The 19111-nt window shown below is 39.2% G+C and overlaps 4 protein-coding genes across 4 annotated transcripts in view; 1 reads left to right on the top strand and 3 right to left on the bottom strand.

Moving 5' to 3' along the window:
* The window catches only part of LOC141905372 (focadhesin-like), a 107340-nt gene extending 93784 nt beyond the window's left edge, over positions 1-13556 (bottom strand). The window contains exons 1-2 of the mRNA XM_074794216.1: positions 13498-13556; positions 12343-12424 (exon numbers count right to left, since the gene is read on the bottom strand). Coding sequence (XP_074650317.1) covers positions 12343-12396 — 54 coding nt within the window. The 5' untranslated portion in view covers positions 12397-12424; positions 13498-13556. The remainder of the gene's footprint in view (positions 1-12342; positions 12425-13497) is intronic.
* Positions 5311-6849, top strand: LOC141905218 (FMRFamide receptor-like). Its single transcript, XM_074794033.1, has one exon. It carries the CDS (start codon positions 5311-5313, stop codon positions 6847-6849), a length of 1539 nt encoding a protein of 512 aa, XP_074650134.1.
* Positions 13557-13867: 311 nt separating the features above from the next.
* On the bottom strand, positions 13868-17635 carry LOC141905088 (G2/mitotic-specific cyclin-B-like). Its single transcript, XM_074793832.1, has 9 exons — positions 17485-17635; positions 16833-16967; positions 16640-16735; positions 16340-16558; positions 16034-16192; positions 15658-15894; positions 15430-15567; positions 15139-15243; positions 13868-14934 (listed from the first exon to the last, which is right to left on the bottom strand). The coding sequence occupies exons 1-9, from the start codon at positions 17509-17511 to the stop codon at positions 14824-14826; spliced, it is 1227 nt and encodes a 408-aa protein (XP_074649933.1). The 5' UTR covers positions 17512-17635; the 3' UTR covers positions 13868-14823.
* Positions 17636-18158: 523 nt separating this feature from the next.
* Positions 18159-18952, bottom strand: LOC141906047 (uncharacterized). The gene is made up of 3 exons (XM_074795198.1): positions 18808-18952; positions 18447-18696; positions 18159-18365 (listed from the first exon to the last, which is right to left on the bottom strand). Exons 2-3 carry the CDS (start codon positions 18678-18680, stop codon positions 18246-18248), a joined length of 354 nt encoding a protein of 117 aa, XP_074651299.1. The 5' UTR covers positions 18681-18696; positions 18808-18952; the 3' UTR covers positions 18159-18245.
* Positions 18953-19111: the final 159 nt, after the last annotated feature.

The following is a 19111-nucleotide window of genomic DNA, read 5'->3' as shown; positions in this document are numbered from 1 at the left end:
TTATGTATAAACGATATCGAAGAAAGCGATCATCTCATACTGATATGCGTTCACTAATTTTCCATAAATATGCATCGGCGGTTCGTATGAAACTGTCTCGTCAAGGAATAAGCTGCTAGTATCGAGAAAAAATTCAATCATTTCTAACAATGTCGCGCGCGCAGTCCATGATATCGCTTAAGCAAAAGACAGGTTAGTAAATATAGTTCTCAATGTATTTAGAGAGAATGGCATAGTTACATTGGTTAATCGAATTATTTCCGCCGACAATAGACATAACGCAATCAGATCTCGAGTAGAAGAAATCACCGATGGCGACTGTGGGAATATTAGAAAGTAACAGTTTCCTGGTAAAATGAGTTAGAATGTCTCCCTATTTTTGCTGTACGTCAAAGAGAATCGAGGACATACAACAACTCTATCTCATATTTAGATCTTAACCCGTTACTGTGGAACTGGCTCCTGAAATACCAAACTATTTTGTAAATTCGACAAGAAAATTTGAATTTGTTTCGTTAAAATTCTATCGTTAAACGAAAATATAAATTTTGTTAATAAGATTCGATAAAATACAAATGTACTACGAATATAGAAATACTCGTTAAAAACTATGCAGTAAGATTATGCCAGTGGGCAGCAAAGTTCACTAAACACAATTGTCAGTTCAGTAAAACTTTCCCAATAATCGGTATGGTGGTACCAACAATTTTATCAATATTTTGTTGGATTTTACAGAAAATAACCGATATATACATATTTCCAAATAGCGTTACTGCGAGATGATACGACGGTGGTTGGGAGGCTTTAAAGCTGTAATCTATCTCAGTCTAGTTGTATCAGTTGTTTCCAGTCATTCGATAACGCGGGCGATACTGGAGAACACCTTCAGGCGTCAATCACTGTGTCAGCAGCTACAAGTCTCAATAATCGTATTTTCAACATATTCTCATACAGCTTTCAGTCGTATAGGACGCGTCAAAAACGAATTCAAGTTGTAACGCGTCCCTATTTTTTGCGTGCGGATGATATGAGTTTTATTAACCAGAGCGTTGTCAACCTAACAATTCTTTGAGGCTTTGTGAATTGCTTTTTCATCATATCATCGGATGGGACATAATATGCGGCAAAATATTCACCAATTTCCAAGTGCGGTATTAGATATTCTCGTCACAAATGAATCAACAGACACTAAAACTGTCTGACAAGCTCATTTCCCACCGCCAAAGCAAAAAATAAACCTTTTAGCTTCTCATCCATCCAACCCAGACACATCCAGATACACAAATATAGCTGGACGTCCGGCGGTTAGTTTGAAGAGCACTTTGACCAAAGTCTGAACTCGAAATAAATCGATGTGGAATAATATTTAATATTGCAATTCAATTGAAAGTTATATATATATATATATATATATATATATATATATATATATATATATATATATATATATATATATATATATATATATATATATATATATATATATATATATATATATATATATACGAAGACATGGCAGTCTGATGTCAGATGTGATCATCGACGTGGTGCTCTCGACAATTTTGTGGCAATGCGGTTACGCGCGGTGATTGCTACGTACGAGAGTAGAAACCATAAAATCCTGAAAGCTACATTATCAGCCATTACCGGCTATTTTCTGGCCATACCCGAAATTCGGGATCTTTATCGGTAAATGATATAGCATTCGTCGGAAAGTATGAAAATAGGATAATGGTAATAAAAATTCTAGCAGCGCGTGATTAGATGTTTTTCATTCACGGATCGATTTAAAAGTTTCAAAGTGCAGAACAATATTGAGTATGTCGATATATCATCATATGTTCACCAGTTAGATGTATATATGGAATTAATCGGATATAATTGATGTTAAATACGGCGAGGTTTGTCTGCCAGACGAACCCGTGTCAAATACCATGGATTGGAAACAATATCAGTGACATTTAACACTTACACTAAGATTCAGTTACGTCCAATAGTCAGATTCAGTGACGTCCAATAGTCAGATTCAGTGACGTCCAAAAGTCAGATTCAGTTACGTCCTACAATCAAATCAGATTCAATGACGTTAAAAGTTAGACTCAGCGTTGTGGTTTCAATGAACCTTCAATTTCTTAGCAGGCCTAAGACGTCAAGTGTGTGATTAATGTTAATCATATTTTTCGAGAATTATTATTTTCTTGAATAACTCGTTACAAATATACGTCATTTGGTATATCGTAAAGGCGTCACTGAGTCTGGCTGTTGGACGTCATCGAGTATACGTCGTAGTTACTGATGTTAATTTGACCCTTGATACAATCAACTTAAACCAACAACTAACCCCGTCTACTGTTAAACTAACCCCGTCTACTTTTAAAATAACCCGGTCCACTCTTAAACTAACCCCGTCTACTGTAAAACTAACCCCGTCTACCGTTAAACTGACCCCGTCTACCGTTAAACTAACCCCCGTCTACCGTTAAACTAACCCCCGTCTACCGTTAAACTAACCCGTCTACCGTAAAACTAACCCCGTCTACCGTTAAACTGACCCCGTCTACCGTTAAACTAACCCCCGTCTACCGTTAAACTAACCCCGTCTACCGTTAAACTAACCCCGTCTGCCGTTAAACTAACCCCGTTTACCGTTAAACACCCCCGTCTACCGTTAAACTAACCCCGTCTACCGATAAACTAACCCCGTCTACTGTTAAACTAACCCCGTCTACTGTTAGAAATCACATGCGATTATAATGCGATCACGGACTTATTTGACAGTTCATGTGGGAGAGTGGTTAAATATAAAACGCCTGCAGTCGCGAACTTCATCATCACATTCAATATTCACTTTATTTCGACGCCGAAGTCGAGGCATTAAACAATACCGAGGGAGACAAGCGAATCGTGGCAAAAAGTTCATTTGCGCGGCTGAGATCACACCTCACGGCTAAGGATTCGCAGCGGCAGCAGCAGCAGCGGCAGCGGCAGCAGCAGCAGCAGCGGCAGCGGCGGCGGCGGCGGCGGCGGCGGCGGCGGCGGCGGCGGCGGCGGCGGCGGCGGCGGCGGCAGCAGCAGCAGCAGCAGCAGCGATGCAGCCGTTCTAAATTCCGATGACTCCAACGCGTCGTCGGAGTGGTTCGTAACGGTGACATGATACTACAACAATCTGTGAACAGTTCAAATAGAACCAAATTGATTTGCGGCGGCTCCGTTTATCACCGATTCCATTACGACGGATCTGTTAGTCATGCGCTTTCATTGAACGGCAATTTCGCCGTATCGGAAAAAGTCTATCGAAGTAAATTCGATATGTTTAAGCGTGCCAATCAGCGTGCCACTTACACGACTTACAAGGTAAATTGACATATATTTTGCTCGGCATAGAGCAGCTATTTTATGTAGTGTCAATAAAAGAACAGCGCTCAGAATCACTTCGCACACTCAGCTGTATCGAGACCCAGAGTCAGTCAGTAACTAAAACGGATTTGGTTCGACTATTCTAGCTCTAGAAAGTAAACCATCTAACGATAAATGATAATCGTATCGTGATAATCCTAAATACAACGAAAACAACTCGCGGGCGCTTTCATATGATGAATGCTTTAAAAAGGAAACATCAATGGATAAAATGGCCCGCGGACATACTGGAAGCTTGTTCCGCAATTTTGGAAAAGGCCACTCTTGGAAAAGGCCACCAACGACTAAAGGAGAGGACGAGAAAACTGATTCATTGATCTAAGTCTGCTACCCTTATCCTGAGGAAAGACTTTTTTAGCCTTCTTTTGATAATTTTTAACTAGATAAAAAACGTTATCTCTGCGCATTCCCTTACTCCCAGGTTCGGCCATGCAACTCCGACTCGGTACAGAAAAGCAACAGCGCATCCTGACTGACGTGACGGCGCTCGAGCAGACATAAAGTAATAAGAGTTAGGCGAGTGACAAATTGATCAGGCGACAGTGATGATTATGATGGAGGGGCCGAAATGATATCATAAACTATACCGGCGAGAATGTAACAAGTACAACTCGTTATTGATGTCAACGGCAACCGAGTAATAATAAACTATTACCGAATTACGTGATGTAATATCTACGGCAATCCTTTACCTTGGAGTAATCATTTGAATTACTCCAAGGATATACACAGGAGTTGTCGCTTTACTGCGAGACAAATACTAAAGAAAAGTCGGTTTTCAACTTTGAGAAAATCATCGGTCTAATATTTGGGTTTTTCTGGAGAATTTGTATCCGTATCACAGGTTGTCTCGCTCAGCGGCTAACAGTCAACCTGTCCGCCCAAGACATTCCGGGCGGTGCATTAGACTAATGAAGGGTCTGTGGCCAGGGTTTGTGTTGGCGTGGGCTTCGGCGGCATGGAATCAGACTCTGGATTGGATCATCAAATATCATCAGAAAACGTGAAAAATCACTTTTGAATATGCTTCAATATACATCGGCGAATTCTATCTATATTTAGAATCTTATTCATTTAGTTCCAGCAACCATCATAGAAAGATAACCCGACTAACGAGACTAATGAGCGTGGCTTCCCGTTCAAACATCTATCATTTCTAACTATATGACACCTGGCACACAAAGTTCTAGACGGTTGTCATGGTTAGACGTGGCGTTTCTCATATGACATATCAAAACTATTTTCAGTGCGTTTCTTCTTCGTGTTTTCTCGCAGGTGCTTGTAAGATATTCCGAATCCATCAACTAATTTTAATATCTTTGTTCTGTTTTTTTGCAGGTGTTAGTTTTACGACTTTATAGCTGCGCAGAAACTGCAGAATTCGGCAAATGATTTTAATATCTACCTTCGCGTTTTCTTGCAGGTGCTATATTGTAACGACTATAGAGGTGAAGAAAACTTTGGAATTTAGCAGGCGAGTCACCGACGCGATGTGACATGAGTTTGCCGTGTTTACACGCTGACGAATAACGGATTTACGTGAAACTCGGGATTAACACAACGAATCACGTCGCGCGCAGAAAACAGAAAATTGGTCTGATTGCGAAACACAGTCAAAAATTACAACTAATTTGCGGTGACGTGAAATGGCAGTGACGAAATGACTCGATCATCGTCGCAGCAGCAGCAATAGCAGCAGCAGCCCATGTGAAAAAAAAACCTATAATATTCTTTACGATATTTCGTAAAAGCTTACGCAATAAGATGATCGGAATAACGAATGAAGTTACAAACAATATTCGAACCGTGTTCAGTAGTGAAATTGTTATTAGAGACGCAGCCGCCGGCGTGATACGGGCGATACGAGGAGAATGATCTGTTCAAGTTGTCATCATGGTTATCAACGAAAGTTTTTCATACTTCATCGCGAACGACAATTATACATTGCGCGATCAATTGCAACAACAACCGTACAATGTCGATATCGAGGTAACCGGTAACGGCACGAGGGAGGTGTTAGCGCCGCCGGCTTCACCGCCCGGACACTTACAGGGAATCGTAGACGCGTTCGCTATCGCCGGCCTGATCGTCGGACCTCTAGGATTAATCGGTAATATTCTGACGATAATCGTTCTAACGAATAAAACGATGCGCTCGTCGACGAATAGCTATCTAACGTCCCTCGCCATCTGGGACTCGATTGTAATATTGACGTCGCTGTTTCTGATCTATTTGGTGAACTTCGTGCCAATATTAATATGTACCGTCCAAGTGGCATACCCGACCGCGTTGACGGCGCAAACGGCGACCATCTGGATAACGGTATCGTTCACGGTCGAGAGATTCATCGCCGTTTGCCACCCGTTACGCGCGGCGTCGATGTGTACGATACGCCGCGCCCGCATCGTCATATTCGGAGTTTCGTTGAGTTCTGTTTTGTATAATTTACCGCGCTGGTTCGAGTACAAGTTGACGCCGAAATGGCAGCCGGAGCGCACGAACTTCGGCAACAATCCCATATTCACGAATACGTATTATATGATATACCTGCCGATCATGTGTATCATACCGTTATGTGTTTTATCCGTAGTGAACATATTCTTGATTCGCGCAGTTCGCGAGTCGTCGCATCAACGCGCCGATATGAACGTGCGTCAGTCTCGCGAGAATAATGTGACGATTATGCTCGTCTCTGTCGTTGTCGTCTTCATCATTTGTCAAGTGCCGGCTTTAGTTTATAACGTAGCGTACGCTATTGACCGCAACATCACCCTATCGTACAGCTTCCAGGTGTTATCGAATTTCCGTAACTTTCTCGTCGTCGTGAACAGCACGATTAATTTCCTACTGTATTGTGCCTTCGGTCAGAAGTTTCGCCGGACATTCGTGCGTATGGTCTGCTGGTGCGTCGTGCCCGAAACGCTGCGACGCCAGCACAGTTTCAGCCATTTGTCGAACACGGCGCAGGGCAACGCCACGCAAGCCGTTCTACCGCAACACCTGCAACACCAGCGCAACTCCGGCAACAATCAGTACACGCGCATTCCCAACCACGCCCGGTCGCCGCAACATTGTGATACAACAGTCATGAACCATCGGAACTCGTCCGGCACGACGACCAGATCATCGACGCTGTCGAAAGACTCGTCGCTTCTCTCGCCGACTATCACGAACACGAACTGCATTTCGCTAAAAATTACTGATAATCATCAAAATCACAACAACGACGACGAGGATGATTTCATCATCGACAGTTCGAAACCGATCATCGAGGAGTTCGAACTCAGCGATCTTCATCAGCCGTCGCCCGACGAACCGGACGGTGACAACGACTCTCAAGAGACTGTTCTCAGACAACTCATACCTACTAGCGAATCATTTTGCGTTTATAAAGTCGATTTAAGTAAATTCAAAAACGGTACAATCGTATAGGATATTATTATATAATCCGGCTGTTAATGCAAACGACGTAGCTCTTTATTATATACAAACCAATTAGAATGAAAGCCACTGAAAGATGATACTTGAATGTGCCATCGGTAGTGAGAGGTCGGTTAAACCAGACGAACGCGACGCAGGGAAATGCGGAAACAGGGAACAGAAGCTTCTTGTTTCCATCGCACACGCGAAGGGAAACTTTCGGAAAGATGTTTCTCCTTTACCCGTGTTTCCCTGCGTCATGTGCGTCGGCCTTAATCCGGACAAGGTCAAAACATTGATCAGAGATAATTTTGAATTCATTCTACTATTTCTTCTCCCCATCACTTTACATTTCGTGAGAAATAATAGAAATATTTCAATGATTTTTGTCATTTAGCGATGATCGATTGGAAATCTTAAAACATTTTTCTCTCGGTAGAAATATTGCAGCGATATCGATCTTGTAAATCAGTTTGCATTATCTTTGATAGGTCTGTCATTTGAACCTGTTCCGATGTTTTGACAATCCGTCAGCCGTTCCTTCCGACTGAACGTTGTCAGTACAAACAAACATCATTTCCTTCGAGATCTGCAGTTTATATTCAGCGATTTAAACGAAAACCAGCGTGGTTTCCAGACTTCTTTTGATGGCAGACAGTAGATTCTTCAACGAAATTAAGGATGGTTTTAGGTTCTCGAATCTAAACTGTTGTAAGCACATTTTGTCGAAGGTCGAAGAGTGTCGCTTAACTCTTTACTTTAGAGACTTTTATCGGAAGGAACTGATTGAAGGGCATCAAAAAATGTTTTAGGGTTACCCGTCATATCATATTTAAAACATCCAAGGACCTTATTCCAATACCATGAAATCTTTTTATTGGAGCTTTGCTACTAACTGAACCTCCACCCTTCTCCGGAAAAAAACTCGGTTTCTGCGGTTTGACGCGTAATTCATAAAAAATATTCTCGAAGAGATCGTTAACCCCACCCACACGTCTTAAGAAATCTGCCATTTCGTTTGTTACCTATACCCTAAGAGGACAGAGAACTGTGAGTCAAAATACCCTCAATTCATTATATCCTCCAGTAAACTGGTCGCTAATTACGAATTTTTAGACCACGGCATTAGCCAAGCTATGGAGTGAAGGTCATTAGTTAGATTAGTGGCTATACACATCTAGATACGCGTCTATAAAGGGGTGTTATATATGGCGAATAGAAAAACGATCCCTCGTCGCGAGAAAGTTGAGAAAACAAAATAATCTATCCAATTGACAAACAACTCTACGGCGATAATCTGATTATTTCTCGGCCAATTACGGAAATTAGATTACGAATTACGGCTGTCAAACTTCAATCCCGTGCGCGAATAGACACTCAGCTTGTAACAACAAGATCAGTATAAAATATGGGAGGTAGAAATATGAGTTTTGACGTGATATCCACCTATAATTACAGATCAGATCGTGATCGCTCTAATAACATCTGTCGTTTTGCTTCATCTTACACCGGTTCAATTAACACCCTTCGCTTCATATAATAGCGCATTCCTTTGAAATACTGGAGAAATCATCAGAACTATAACCCTTTAAAACTGCCATTTTATCAGTTCCTGAGAAAATCTCAAACGCAGCAAGGGGGCACGAGTTCAGCGTATTGGTCGTACACTAATTCCACTAGTTCTGAAAATTGAAAAAGAGGAAATCTCGTTTGAAAATCTCTGGTCACTAACTCGCTCTATGATCGGTTGTCGATTATCATATACGAATGTATTTGTTGGCTTCCGGCGTAGCGAACGAAGCAAAACCATGACTTCTATTTTAAGGATACTGGTCGAATGATCTACATTATGACGCATCCCGTAACATACGTAACATCTAAATATGGCTACTTCGACGTTGAAGTCATGTTTCGTTTATGAGATGTGAACAGCTACACTTATAACTTCAAATCATTACACGATACTTTTTAAAAGATACAAGACTTGATTATCATTACTTGGCTTGGTTATCATTCGTTTTATAACCGTCTAATGATTTTGTTGTCGCAAAGTTGAAACATTGGCCTACATCGTGCACTAAGACGGAAATCAACCAGCCAGTTTTTAATGAAAGCTACATTTTTGATCTGATGACATTTAGAAAATAACTACATCAAAAATCGCTGACAAAACAAGTCAAAATCCTATTTAAATTCATCGCCAAAAAATCTGGATCAGTTTTCAATCTTATGATTTGAAAAATTCTAATATCGTCTCGTAGAAAACCTCCTCAAACGACGGCATCGAGCTGTGATGGATTTAATACAGGTGAAAGTATAGACAGGGTGATTACTTATAGGATAGAATCGACATCTATCACAACAGCCCGAACGACGAATGAGATCCGGTGTTTTATGTTATCTTCTGTTGTTTTGTTACTGCGTCATCAGTCACTGGTGACATTTGCAGCATGCTACATCCAGCGCGTTACAGCCCCCCGAGTAGCTGTGAATAAATAAACCTTTCACTCATAGCTAATATTTTTTCCTCCGGTGCCAACTGCATATCGGAATAGAATGAACTCTTTCGATTTTCTATAACGTAAACTTTCAATCAAGTTGTTCGAAAACGAGGAAACGTCGATGAATAAACTAATTATCTTAGTTCATCAATCGATTAACAGTTATTTGAGGTAATTTTTCCTGAATAGATTTCAATCCCGATTTATTGAAACATTTTCAACTGCAATGGTCAATTTGCGAGTCCGTAACCCCCGACTTCGTAATCGCATGCTTTCTCACGAAATTCAGCAAAATATGAATTAGGGCAAAACGCGCGATTTATTGTAGACGTTCTTGTTTTTCAGTGGATGAATTACTAGGTTGCTCTTCAAGGCGGCTAATATTAATACAAAATACTAATAACTATGATAATGTAATTATTTGAAACAATCTGTAAATAGATATAAACGAAATGATGCTGTCAATGATTGTGCAAGGGTTAAGCGTTGTTCACCGATGTACACGATGTTATGAAGTGTTCAAGTCACTGGAAGCAATTTCAATCTAATTTAAACGTCACGTAAATCGTATGAAAATGTAGTATTTCCGTCATCGAAGTTCACCGCGGTTTCACAACCGAAAGCAAAAAATTTTTCTGAGATTTTCTGTTAAAATCAAAAATATGTTCTCTATATACACTACTTCGTAATTTTCATTTCAATGCTGTATTTTCGTCAGTAACTGCGTGGTGCAATCTTCTTTTCAAAAAGATTATTTTTTCAATCTGCAATTGTTTTCTAAACACCGACAGATCATGCAGTGAACGTTGATTTCCTTTCGGGGATAAACGATTTTGTAGACCAGGGGCGGTTTCACGGGATGACTTCAAAATAACCTAATACTTGTGGAACTTTAAGCCAGCCGTGAAACGGTCCCCGGATCCAGTTTGAACCCATTTGGATACAGATCTAAGTCCAGTTTAAACCAACTCATTTCACTGTTAAGTCAGTTAACACTCATACATACCAGTAATACGTACCCATGACTTTAATAGAACTTGCCATAAAATGTAGGTATTTCATAATTCACTAAAAGCTAATAATGTAACTATCATATCATAACGTAAATATGTAATAATGTATTTTTTAAATACTGGTGGATTTGATATTTAGGTTTGTTATTACTGGAATTAATCAATTGAAATCTACTGTATCAAAAACTAAACAGAAAATAAATAAATAAATTTCAGATGTTTTGCAGTAACTGAATTGTTTTGGTTATTTTTTTTTTCGTTCAGTTCTTATTCCAGCGAAGCAAAATTTTCTAAAGCGTTTTCAACTGAACATGTTAACATAATAGCAATATTTCTCAGAAATGCTTTTTTGGCGTGTTAAATTACACATCCCGGGGAAGCATCTTCGCAGTATTTTGAAAAAATATTTTGGGAGCTATCACACACATGGTTCCACACAGCAGCACCCGACAAGAGACAATAGATTCCGAGGGAAATATTCTAAAAGCCATTAATATATCAAATAGCAACAATGAAAGTGAATACAGCAGCACAGTCAGTTTAAATTTTCAAACGAAATGAAAACCACACCTCCGCCAACAAAATAAAACGCTTTCTGTATTTTTATAAGCGACAATCCCATCGCCCTGTAATGAGCTAACTACGGGTAATACGATAAAATAAGGTCGGCAGGTTTACCAATTGTCCGTCTCGGAAACAGTTCCAGCTCACCTCATTTCCTTGAGTAACCGTATATCGGAATAAATTAGATCAACAACATCGACATACACATCAAGAGTCCCTCGAGAAATTAATCTTAACATTACACCGCGATAATCAGATATAGAAGCATGTATACGTCTTTCGAGCTTTTTAGGTCCGTACTTCAGCCGCGGAAAAAGTTAGTAATTAACTTAACCCCGACCCGACAGCCAGTCCACGGAAATTAGCGATAATTTAAGGCAGCTATTGATGCCTACTTTAGACCGGTTCGATAAATGACGGACAGAGATTCTCTGATGGATGAACAGAGACTATCCAGCAGATACTTAGGAAGACATTTTCAAGGTCAGCTCAGCGGAACACGTTTTGTGCCTGTTGCAGGGGTTAGATTGATGAACTGTGGAACTTTTACATTACACAACAAACTACCAGGATTTTTCATAATTTTTCCTAATAAGCATACAATTACATGTATATAGCAGATACTGTTAACAATTTGGACAGATTACAATATAATTTCCTTACTTTAACACAGCTGTCTGAGCTTCACTGTACATGGAATAAGAAGGGGATCAAAATACTTTGACGAACACATTTTCATGATATTTTTCAAATTGTTCCCCAATTTTTTACAATTTTAAAGCGGACATCACAATTTTCCACATCAATCTGTACCACAAATGTTGAGGAGCTCAGAAGAAAACGTTGCAGCTCAGGTGAAGATGTGGCTGCCGCAGTACGGAACAGATTTTCATTTACAAGAAGAATTTAAAAAGGTTAAAATCTTATTGAACGATTTAAATAAAGGAAATTATTCGATACGACTGGTTATTTCACATACCAGATCACCTGATATCAGCAATTGTAGCATAGTTTTCACAAAAAAACTATAATTTGACACAAAAATATAGAAAATAAGATTGAAAATGAACACAAAGTTATTGCGATTCTTAAGAGTATTTGTTATCTTTAGTTGCAGTTGTGCTCTTGAAAATAATAGAAACTACTCTTGAATTGTAGTCTTATCCGAATATTGTATTGTAACAAGGCAATGCAGAACATCTGTTTAACTAGATGATAACTTAAGTACTATTCGTCTCATTGTATAGATAAAACCTAAACAGGTGATGTCTGATCTTACATTGATAAGGCTAAAAATGAACAGAATGTTAAATAATGATTCTACCTGATGAGGTTTGCGCACGGTTTTACAGGCAAAATCAATATAATAATACCTAACAAAATAAAAATGTACATGCTTTGAACATAATATACATGTACTGACTAACCTGTAACTGTACACCTCCATTCCGGAATTCAAGTCTTCTTTTCAAATCCTCCATATTGGATGTATGTAGCTAACAGCAAAATCTATAAAATAGCATTTCAGTCAGTTACCTGTTGGGTAATACCTGGTACATATACAGACCACTCAGGTATTACAAACAATACCAGTGTATTACAGACGGTACCAGCAGTCATTTACTTTGCAAATCTTTGGTAAAATCAAAATTTCATTTCTTAAATCAGGTCAGGAAAATCAATTCATCGATTTTCATGGAAAATTGAAAAGTTCATATCATAACATCAAGACGCAGTTAAAATTCACACAAATGTTCATTTCCACTAGAAAAATGACGGCTTCACTTAAGAAAGAGGCGATCAATATGATTTTCTAAATAATTTCCTAATTTCAACCATTTTCCGCTCAGATATGGCTCTTAATTCATCCACTGAAAATACCACAGTAACCAAATATTGCAATTCTCGCAATGTGCTGTACCCAGGTAACCCTTACCTAACAACTACCGTGTTAAGCACTGAAGTGTCTTAACCAGGTTTTATGCCATTAAACTGAAGTCCTATGTAGGCTACACTTGACTAGTTCTTTTTGTTGGATCAGTAGTTTTAGGTCTGATACAGCAATGTAGATAAGTTCCACAGTGCTATTGAGTACACTACAGCAAATCTACCAAAGCAAGACTTGAGGCCTCAATCATTAAATGTAGATAGGCCTACAATAAAAAATAATTTGTTTCTCTCTGCCATACCAAAACTTTACTCCAGACAAGGCTTATAAAAACAAGGGTACAAGTTTACAACTTTGTTTAAACATTGAGAAAAGAATATAGGCTTTAGCCATTAGGCCATACTAGAATTGACCAGTGTAGCTAGGCCAATAATACTAAGCTAGATAGACCAGTACCACATTACTCTGGTGTCCACCACACTGTTGGAATTCCCTTATCTTTTAAATTTCAATTTGCCCTGAAGATATTGTCAGCACAAGACCACGATTCATTTCTCAGCAGACGATAAACCGATAAATAAAGAGAGAAAATGATGTATATAATCCCAGGTTGGCCTAGTCGAGACGGGTGAATTTTATCGTACATTTTTTAAAGGGAAGGGGATTCAGCAGAAGAATAATCTACAATAATTACTTCGAACTGGCTTGCTATCGTTTTCAAATTGGCCACGGAAACTGAAGTTATATTGCTACATGGGCGCAGCCATATTGAATGCTGGAGCCGAGATGGCAGCACCTTACAGTGAGCATCACTTTAGAGGAGCGCATCCGATCCGAGATCTGAAATGGTCAGAGATCAACCATCAGGTCGAAAATTGACCCCGATCAAGAAGAAGAGTTCACAGCAAGTTAACCAACAAAAACTCAATTAGCTGGGGTCCAAAAACCGCTTCTCATAGCTCCACCATTACCAAACCAAAAATATCCAACAAGACTCACGTATTTTTATAATATATACATCTTTATTCTTAATATATTACATACATACGTAAGATTAATAACATGAAAATGAATATTTACAATTGAGAGACAAATTGATTTTAAAAATACAGTTGTTTAAATATGTGTGCAACATTAATGGAGTATATGGTCTTAAAAACAACGGTTATAGATATCAAGTTTTGTGCCTAGAATTTACCCGAATTGCCAAAAAATAGAAATTGATAGTCGCTACATGCTATGACCAAAATTATACCGAATTAACAAATTTTTCAATCCAAAAAAAAAAATCTGCATCGCGTACAGCAGAAAGGAATTAAATCGGGTTATTAAATTTTCTCGCCCTTAAGCGAGGATTTGCAATTAATAATGGTGTAATAACCTTGAAAATCGAGGCACGTAATTAGAATAAAATACCGCATCATCACCAGAGAGGCTTTAAGACCTCTGTCGCCGAAACACATCGAAAAAATATATATCATACACGGCAGTTACCCTTAACAAACAATTCATACCAAAAACATCATTTAACACCCCCCCCCCGACCTGTCCAAAAAATCTGCATCGCGACAGTTATTTGCATTCTATGATTATTCCTCAAACTAAGAATTACTAGATTGAGAATGAAAAAGAAATTCAACGACAGCTGCTCAAATTGTCGGGATGGAAATAAAGAAATGTTTGTCTGTGATAACACTTAATGATAAAAATATCGGTAATAAAACTATGATTGAGCATGTTTAAAATTAGACACAATTCTAAAATTGAAGAACTAACGCTCGAAAAACAAATGTTGACCAGTTGATCTGATGCGACGATCACTCGGTGCTTCCAGCGCTCACACAAGTCGAAGAAAGTCTATCAGTGGGTAGTTTAAAATATCCGTTAAACAGCCAGCGGAGTACAGTGATACACCTCGAGTGAATATACGTTTATCACACAGTGACGTAAAATATCGATTGATAATCGCGCTAAGTCCAGTCTAGTTCTGTTACGGATCGTTTTGTTTTGTGTATGTCTCCTACGACGATGATGAACAACGCGCTATGATGTCGTTCACTTTCGATGATCTAGTGATCGCTATCGCGCTGACTTTGTTGAATTTTGAACTGTAATACTTGTCGTACACGGCCTACAAAAATTAATGATAATATTGTGTGATCAGTTCAGATTTGGTATATGACCAGTTGCTCTGAAGTTGGTTAAGTTTAATGGTGGATAGATGACTAAGTGACACTAACGATTCGATAGGTTTATTCGTCCACCAGTATGCTTAACCAACTAATGAGCAAATGGTCCTCTTGAACAGTGGACACCACACGGATGATGAACTTACCAACAGTTTTCCTTGGTGCGCTTTAACTGCTAGATTAGCGATCTTTGAGACGATTGGTTTCAGGAAGTCATCGCTGTACGTGCTGTAGTGCGTCAGAGTATCGCCCTGCAAAATACAAGTCAAAATAACTAACAATTCCCTAGAGAGCCAAGTAGGAACTCAAAACGAGCCCTAGATCGTTGATTTAGGTAAACTGTGTTCAAGTAGCAATTAAATCGATTTTGAAACGTCTTTTTAAATTTTCAGAAACATTTCCTCTTAAGTAAATGTTACGAGGTAGAAGGAACATACCCAAGGGAGGTCGTAAATTTTCATTGATAGATTCAGAGCGGCAGCTGCTATTTCCGATGGTTTGTGGTGCACCATTTCGTAGTCGATTATGGTCAGTTCAATTAGGTATTTAGCCAACATGTGTTTATTGGCATCGACCTAAAATGAGAGAACAATGAAATGAGTAAAGGGACAAGTTTTGTAAATGACACTGCATTTAATTGACACGACTAGTCTTAAAAAACTTACATCCCCAGCCTTCGAGTTCCTACGCAGGAAATGTAACGCGAGTGGTTTTCCGAGATTGAAATCCAGAGCTTTCAACATGAAAACCTCAGCCTTTCTGATTTCGGATTTAGTGTAAGCGTTATCGGTGATATACTCGAAATCACCGACCTCTGGCGCGTACATTTCTTCGTACTTTGAAGCGAGCAACATCGCCGTAACTCCGATCAACTGCAATTTACTTTTTGGCACCGGATTGACCTGTAAACGTATAAAAACACGAATTGGATAGAGTAATCTTGTTTCAATAGTCCGATGCAGTCTGGACTTAAGTTGTACGATTGTTTTGCGAACCTAGACAGTCTCCGACTGACCAGTACCGCTGTTCTTAGTTCTTTACCTGTAAGAAGCGATCTAGAATAGCAACGGCGAGGTAAAGAGTCTCCTGCAACAGATTGAATCTCGTGTGAACTTGAACCAACCAATCGACAAGAATCGCTCTCATGCGGCCGTTAATCTCGCTCCCTTCCAGATATCGAGGTTTCACCGCATATTTATCCTGAAAATATAATATCAAAACCCATACATAATACAGAGGAACATAGTAGTAGCAACTTAGGTCAACAAGAAGATATATTTTGCATAAAAACATCTGTTTTGTTTTTGCATAACTGAAATAAGCACGAGTTAATAAAATGACACAAACCTCTAAATGCCTCATATATTGGTAGATATCGTTAACATATTCAGTGACTAGTTGTGGATTTCCTCTGTCATTAGCATCGATATTATTGATCTGACCGAGCATCTGTCTGGAGAACGCTTCATGACGTGGTTCTTCTTGTTTCACAGACTTTTTCAAATCGATTTCTTTCGTCTCTTTTTTCGGCGCAATTTCTTGCTTCACTTCGCGTTTTGCTTCCTTCTGTGAAACGAAATTCATCCAAAATTGAGGAAATATTCATATAACTTTACTGGTTTATAAATTCAAATCTTTTTTCCATACCTTTATCCTGACAGCCCCGGCATTTTCTTTATCTATCGCTTTCAGGTCACTCAATCCTTTGCTTTTCTGTAATTTACCCTCCTTCGGCAGACCCGCCTAGAAATCGGAGCGAAATTCCCAATTTTTATAAAACCAGGTAAACCTAAAACATGAATTTGCAGCAAAATTCCCACAAAATCAATGTTTTACTTACATTTAATGCAAGATTTGAGACTTTGTTTGTGAGCGCACCTAAGGCCGCTCGTGTGCCTATCTGAGCTCTGGTTACCATTTTACCAGCAGCACGGACGTCTTTATTCTCATTATTGTTGAATCGACCAAATACATTCTGAAAGAAATTAACAAATTGGATGGAAAATTCATATCATTTGCCAATACAAGTGTTAGCAGAGGGTATGTCCTTTTGACCAAAATCCTAAATTTCAACAACCCTCCTGGCTGGCCTCAGCTACAAAGTATAGGCCCAGGCCTAGGGCCTATAAGCCAAATTTTAGTCAGGATCTTTACCAGATTTAAGGATGGCACTAACCAGCTAACATAAGGGTTGTCTTTGACCGAGATGATATGAAATATGGAGTGTGGTTGATTCATTCCATCCATTGACGATTGTCCATTTTGCTCGACAATGTTTGTGCAATGAATTTTTTTGTTTGTGCAATGAATCCAATATGGGATTTAAATGACAGTATTGGGCAAGAGTTTTTAAAAATAAATTTTACCCCCACAAGTCTAAGCGCCTCGCTCACACCACCATCATTCACACGCCCCGCAAAACATTAACAACAAGCGAGGCTCAAATCAAAACTGAAACTTTAATTGAAGTCATGATTTTTCCCGATACTTACGGCATTGTGTCTTGCAGCGAGAGACATTTTGCGTTGGTTTTGTATCTGTTTCTCGTGTATCAACTCGTAATAAACGTCTTGTAGCGTAGAAAATATTTTCAGAGCGCTATAAACTTCTCAATTCGTCAGTACAAGCTTTAACTGATTTGTGATTCACAGCTGATTACTGAACACTAAACAATATGGCGACTCAAATATTGCGGGGTTGATGCTGATTGGCTACCGAGATCTCGAGCCGCTCGTCGATTGGCTGTTTTGAAATGCGTTAACCACGATATCAGCTACACAGATGGCAGCACCTTAGATATAACCTCACATACCACGGTAAGCTTGTAGATGGCAGTAGCATACGGTGCACCCTCACATGCCAGTGAATGTTTTTCCATAGGACGCTACGTTTAAACACTACAGTGAAGATAGAATAGAATTCTTAAAATGATAACCATTTTTGGACACAAAGATCCATAGAAATGATTTCAACGTCGAAACTACTGATAGTACAGGGCACAGGATTTGTCAAACTAGTTTGTTCTGCCGTACTTCCCTACCCGGGCAACGCTACCACTGCGATTGCCAGGGCCCGAAGCCATCAAGTTTCGAAAAGTTCAATCAAGATTCTAGAAGATAAGATACTATACTAGAAAAAATTTCTAGAAAAATTGTTAAGTTTATTATACAATACAATATACGTCTTGATGCATTCACAACTTATACATGTATATAGCAAGGAAGACCGACCGACTGCAGCAGTGGAGGGATAATCAGTTGTATCCCTTCCACGCGAATGAATTCACAACACCCATATTCTTATAAATCGAGTTAGCCTGAGTTCTGTTACTATCCACGGAATTATTTTTGTCTGCTTTCGAAAGTCTGTCCACCTGAAATCGGAATTTAACCTTTTTAAATAGGCACTGTGCTGCGCATTAAAAAAAACTTCAGCAAAATAAGAAAAAACTGACCATATCTTCAACTGCAGAGCGCGTCATCGGTTTCATATGCGGTTTCTGTTGGGTTCTTTCTTTCACGTCCGGTACATAATACAACCTGTCAACAGTCTGTCGAACCTCGTAATTGGTCAACTGTTGGTACCCCATACCGAATTCGGGCTGTATAATCGTTCCCCAAGGCTGCTTCGAACTTTTCGGTCTGACCGATGAGCGAATGGTGGCCGTACGATGCCTTGTTTGTGGCATAGTCGATCGTTTATGCCTGAATTGTAATCAATCGAAAGTTTTGTTGACAATGAATTCACTATACTAGATAATACCGAAGTTTTACATTGCCATTATCTAAAACACACATTTTTTATGATACACTTACCTAATGATAATGATGTAATGATATGTTTTTCTATTGTCAAGGTAAGGTTTGTGTTCTCGTTTGGTATAAGCTAGTAGTAAGACGAGTTGAGCGTGCCAACAGAAAACTATATACGCCGTCTATTTACTAAATCTACACAAACTTTTTAACACTTGAACTGTGAACGACACGACGTTATATATCAAATCTCTTGTTTTGGTAATAACTCCGAAAGAATGAATGAGCGTCGACGGTCCCCTGGTTAGTTCGCACCAGTACATGCATTAGAAGTAAATCTTCGACGTTTAAGCCTGTTTTGATTGTG

This window comes from Tubulanus polymorphus, chromosome 5, assembly GCF_964204645.1.
Source record: "Tubulanus polymorphus chromosome 5, tnTubPoly1.2, whole genome shotgun sequence".
Classification (NCBI taxonomy): Eukaryota; Metazoa; Nemertea; class Palaeonemertea; order Tubulaniformes; family Tubulanidae; genus Tubulanus; species Tubulanus polymorphus.
The sequence above is the reverse complement of the archived record's forward strand: the minus strand, read 5'-3'. Positions and strand labels throughout refer to the sequence as shown.

What these genes read in the sequence shown, in the direction of transcription:
- LOC141905088 (XM_074793832.1), bottom strand. Translation starts at nt 17,511, where the DNA reads ATGTCTCTCGCTGCAAGACACAATGCC. An exon ending in TCGCTGCAAGACACAATGCC is followed by an intron (nt 16,968 to 17,484) that starts GTAAGTATCGGG and finishes AATTTCTTTCAG; the next exon opens with AATGTATTTGGTCGATTCAA. An exon ending in CCGGGGCTGTCAGGATAAAG is followed by an intron (nt 16,559 to 16,639) that starts GTATGGAAAAAA and finishes TTCGTTTCACAG; the next exon opens with AAGGAAGCAAAACGCGAAGT.
- LOC141905218 (XM_074794033.1), top strand. Translation starts at nt 5,311, where the DNA reads ATGGTTATCAACGAAAGTTTTTCATACTTCATCGCGAACGACAATTAT.
- LOC141906047 (XM_074795198.1), bottom strand. Translation starts at nt 18,680, where the DNA reads ATGCCACAAACAAGGCATCGTACGGCCACCATTCGCTCATCGGTCAGA. An exon ending in GCTCTGCAGTTGAAGATATG is followed by an intron (nt 18,366 to 18,446) that starts GTCAGTTTTTTC and finishes TTCCGATTTCAG; the next exon opens with GTGGACAGACTTTCGAAAGC.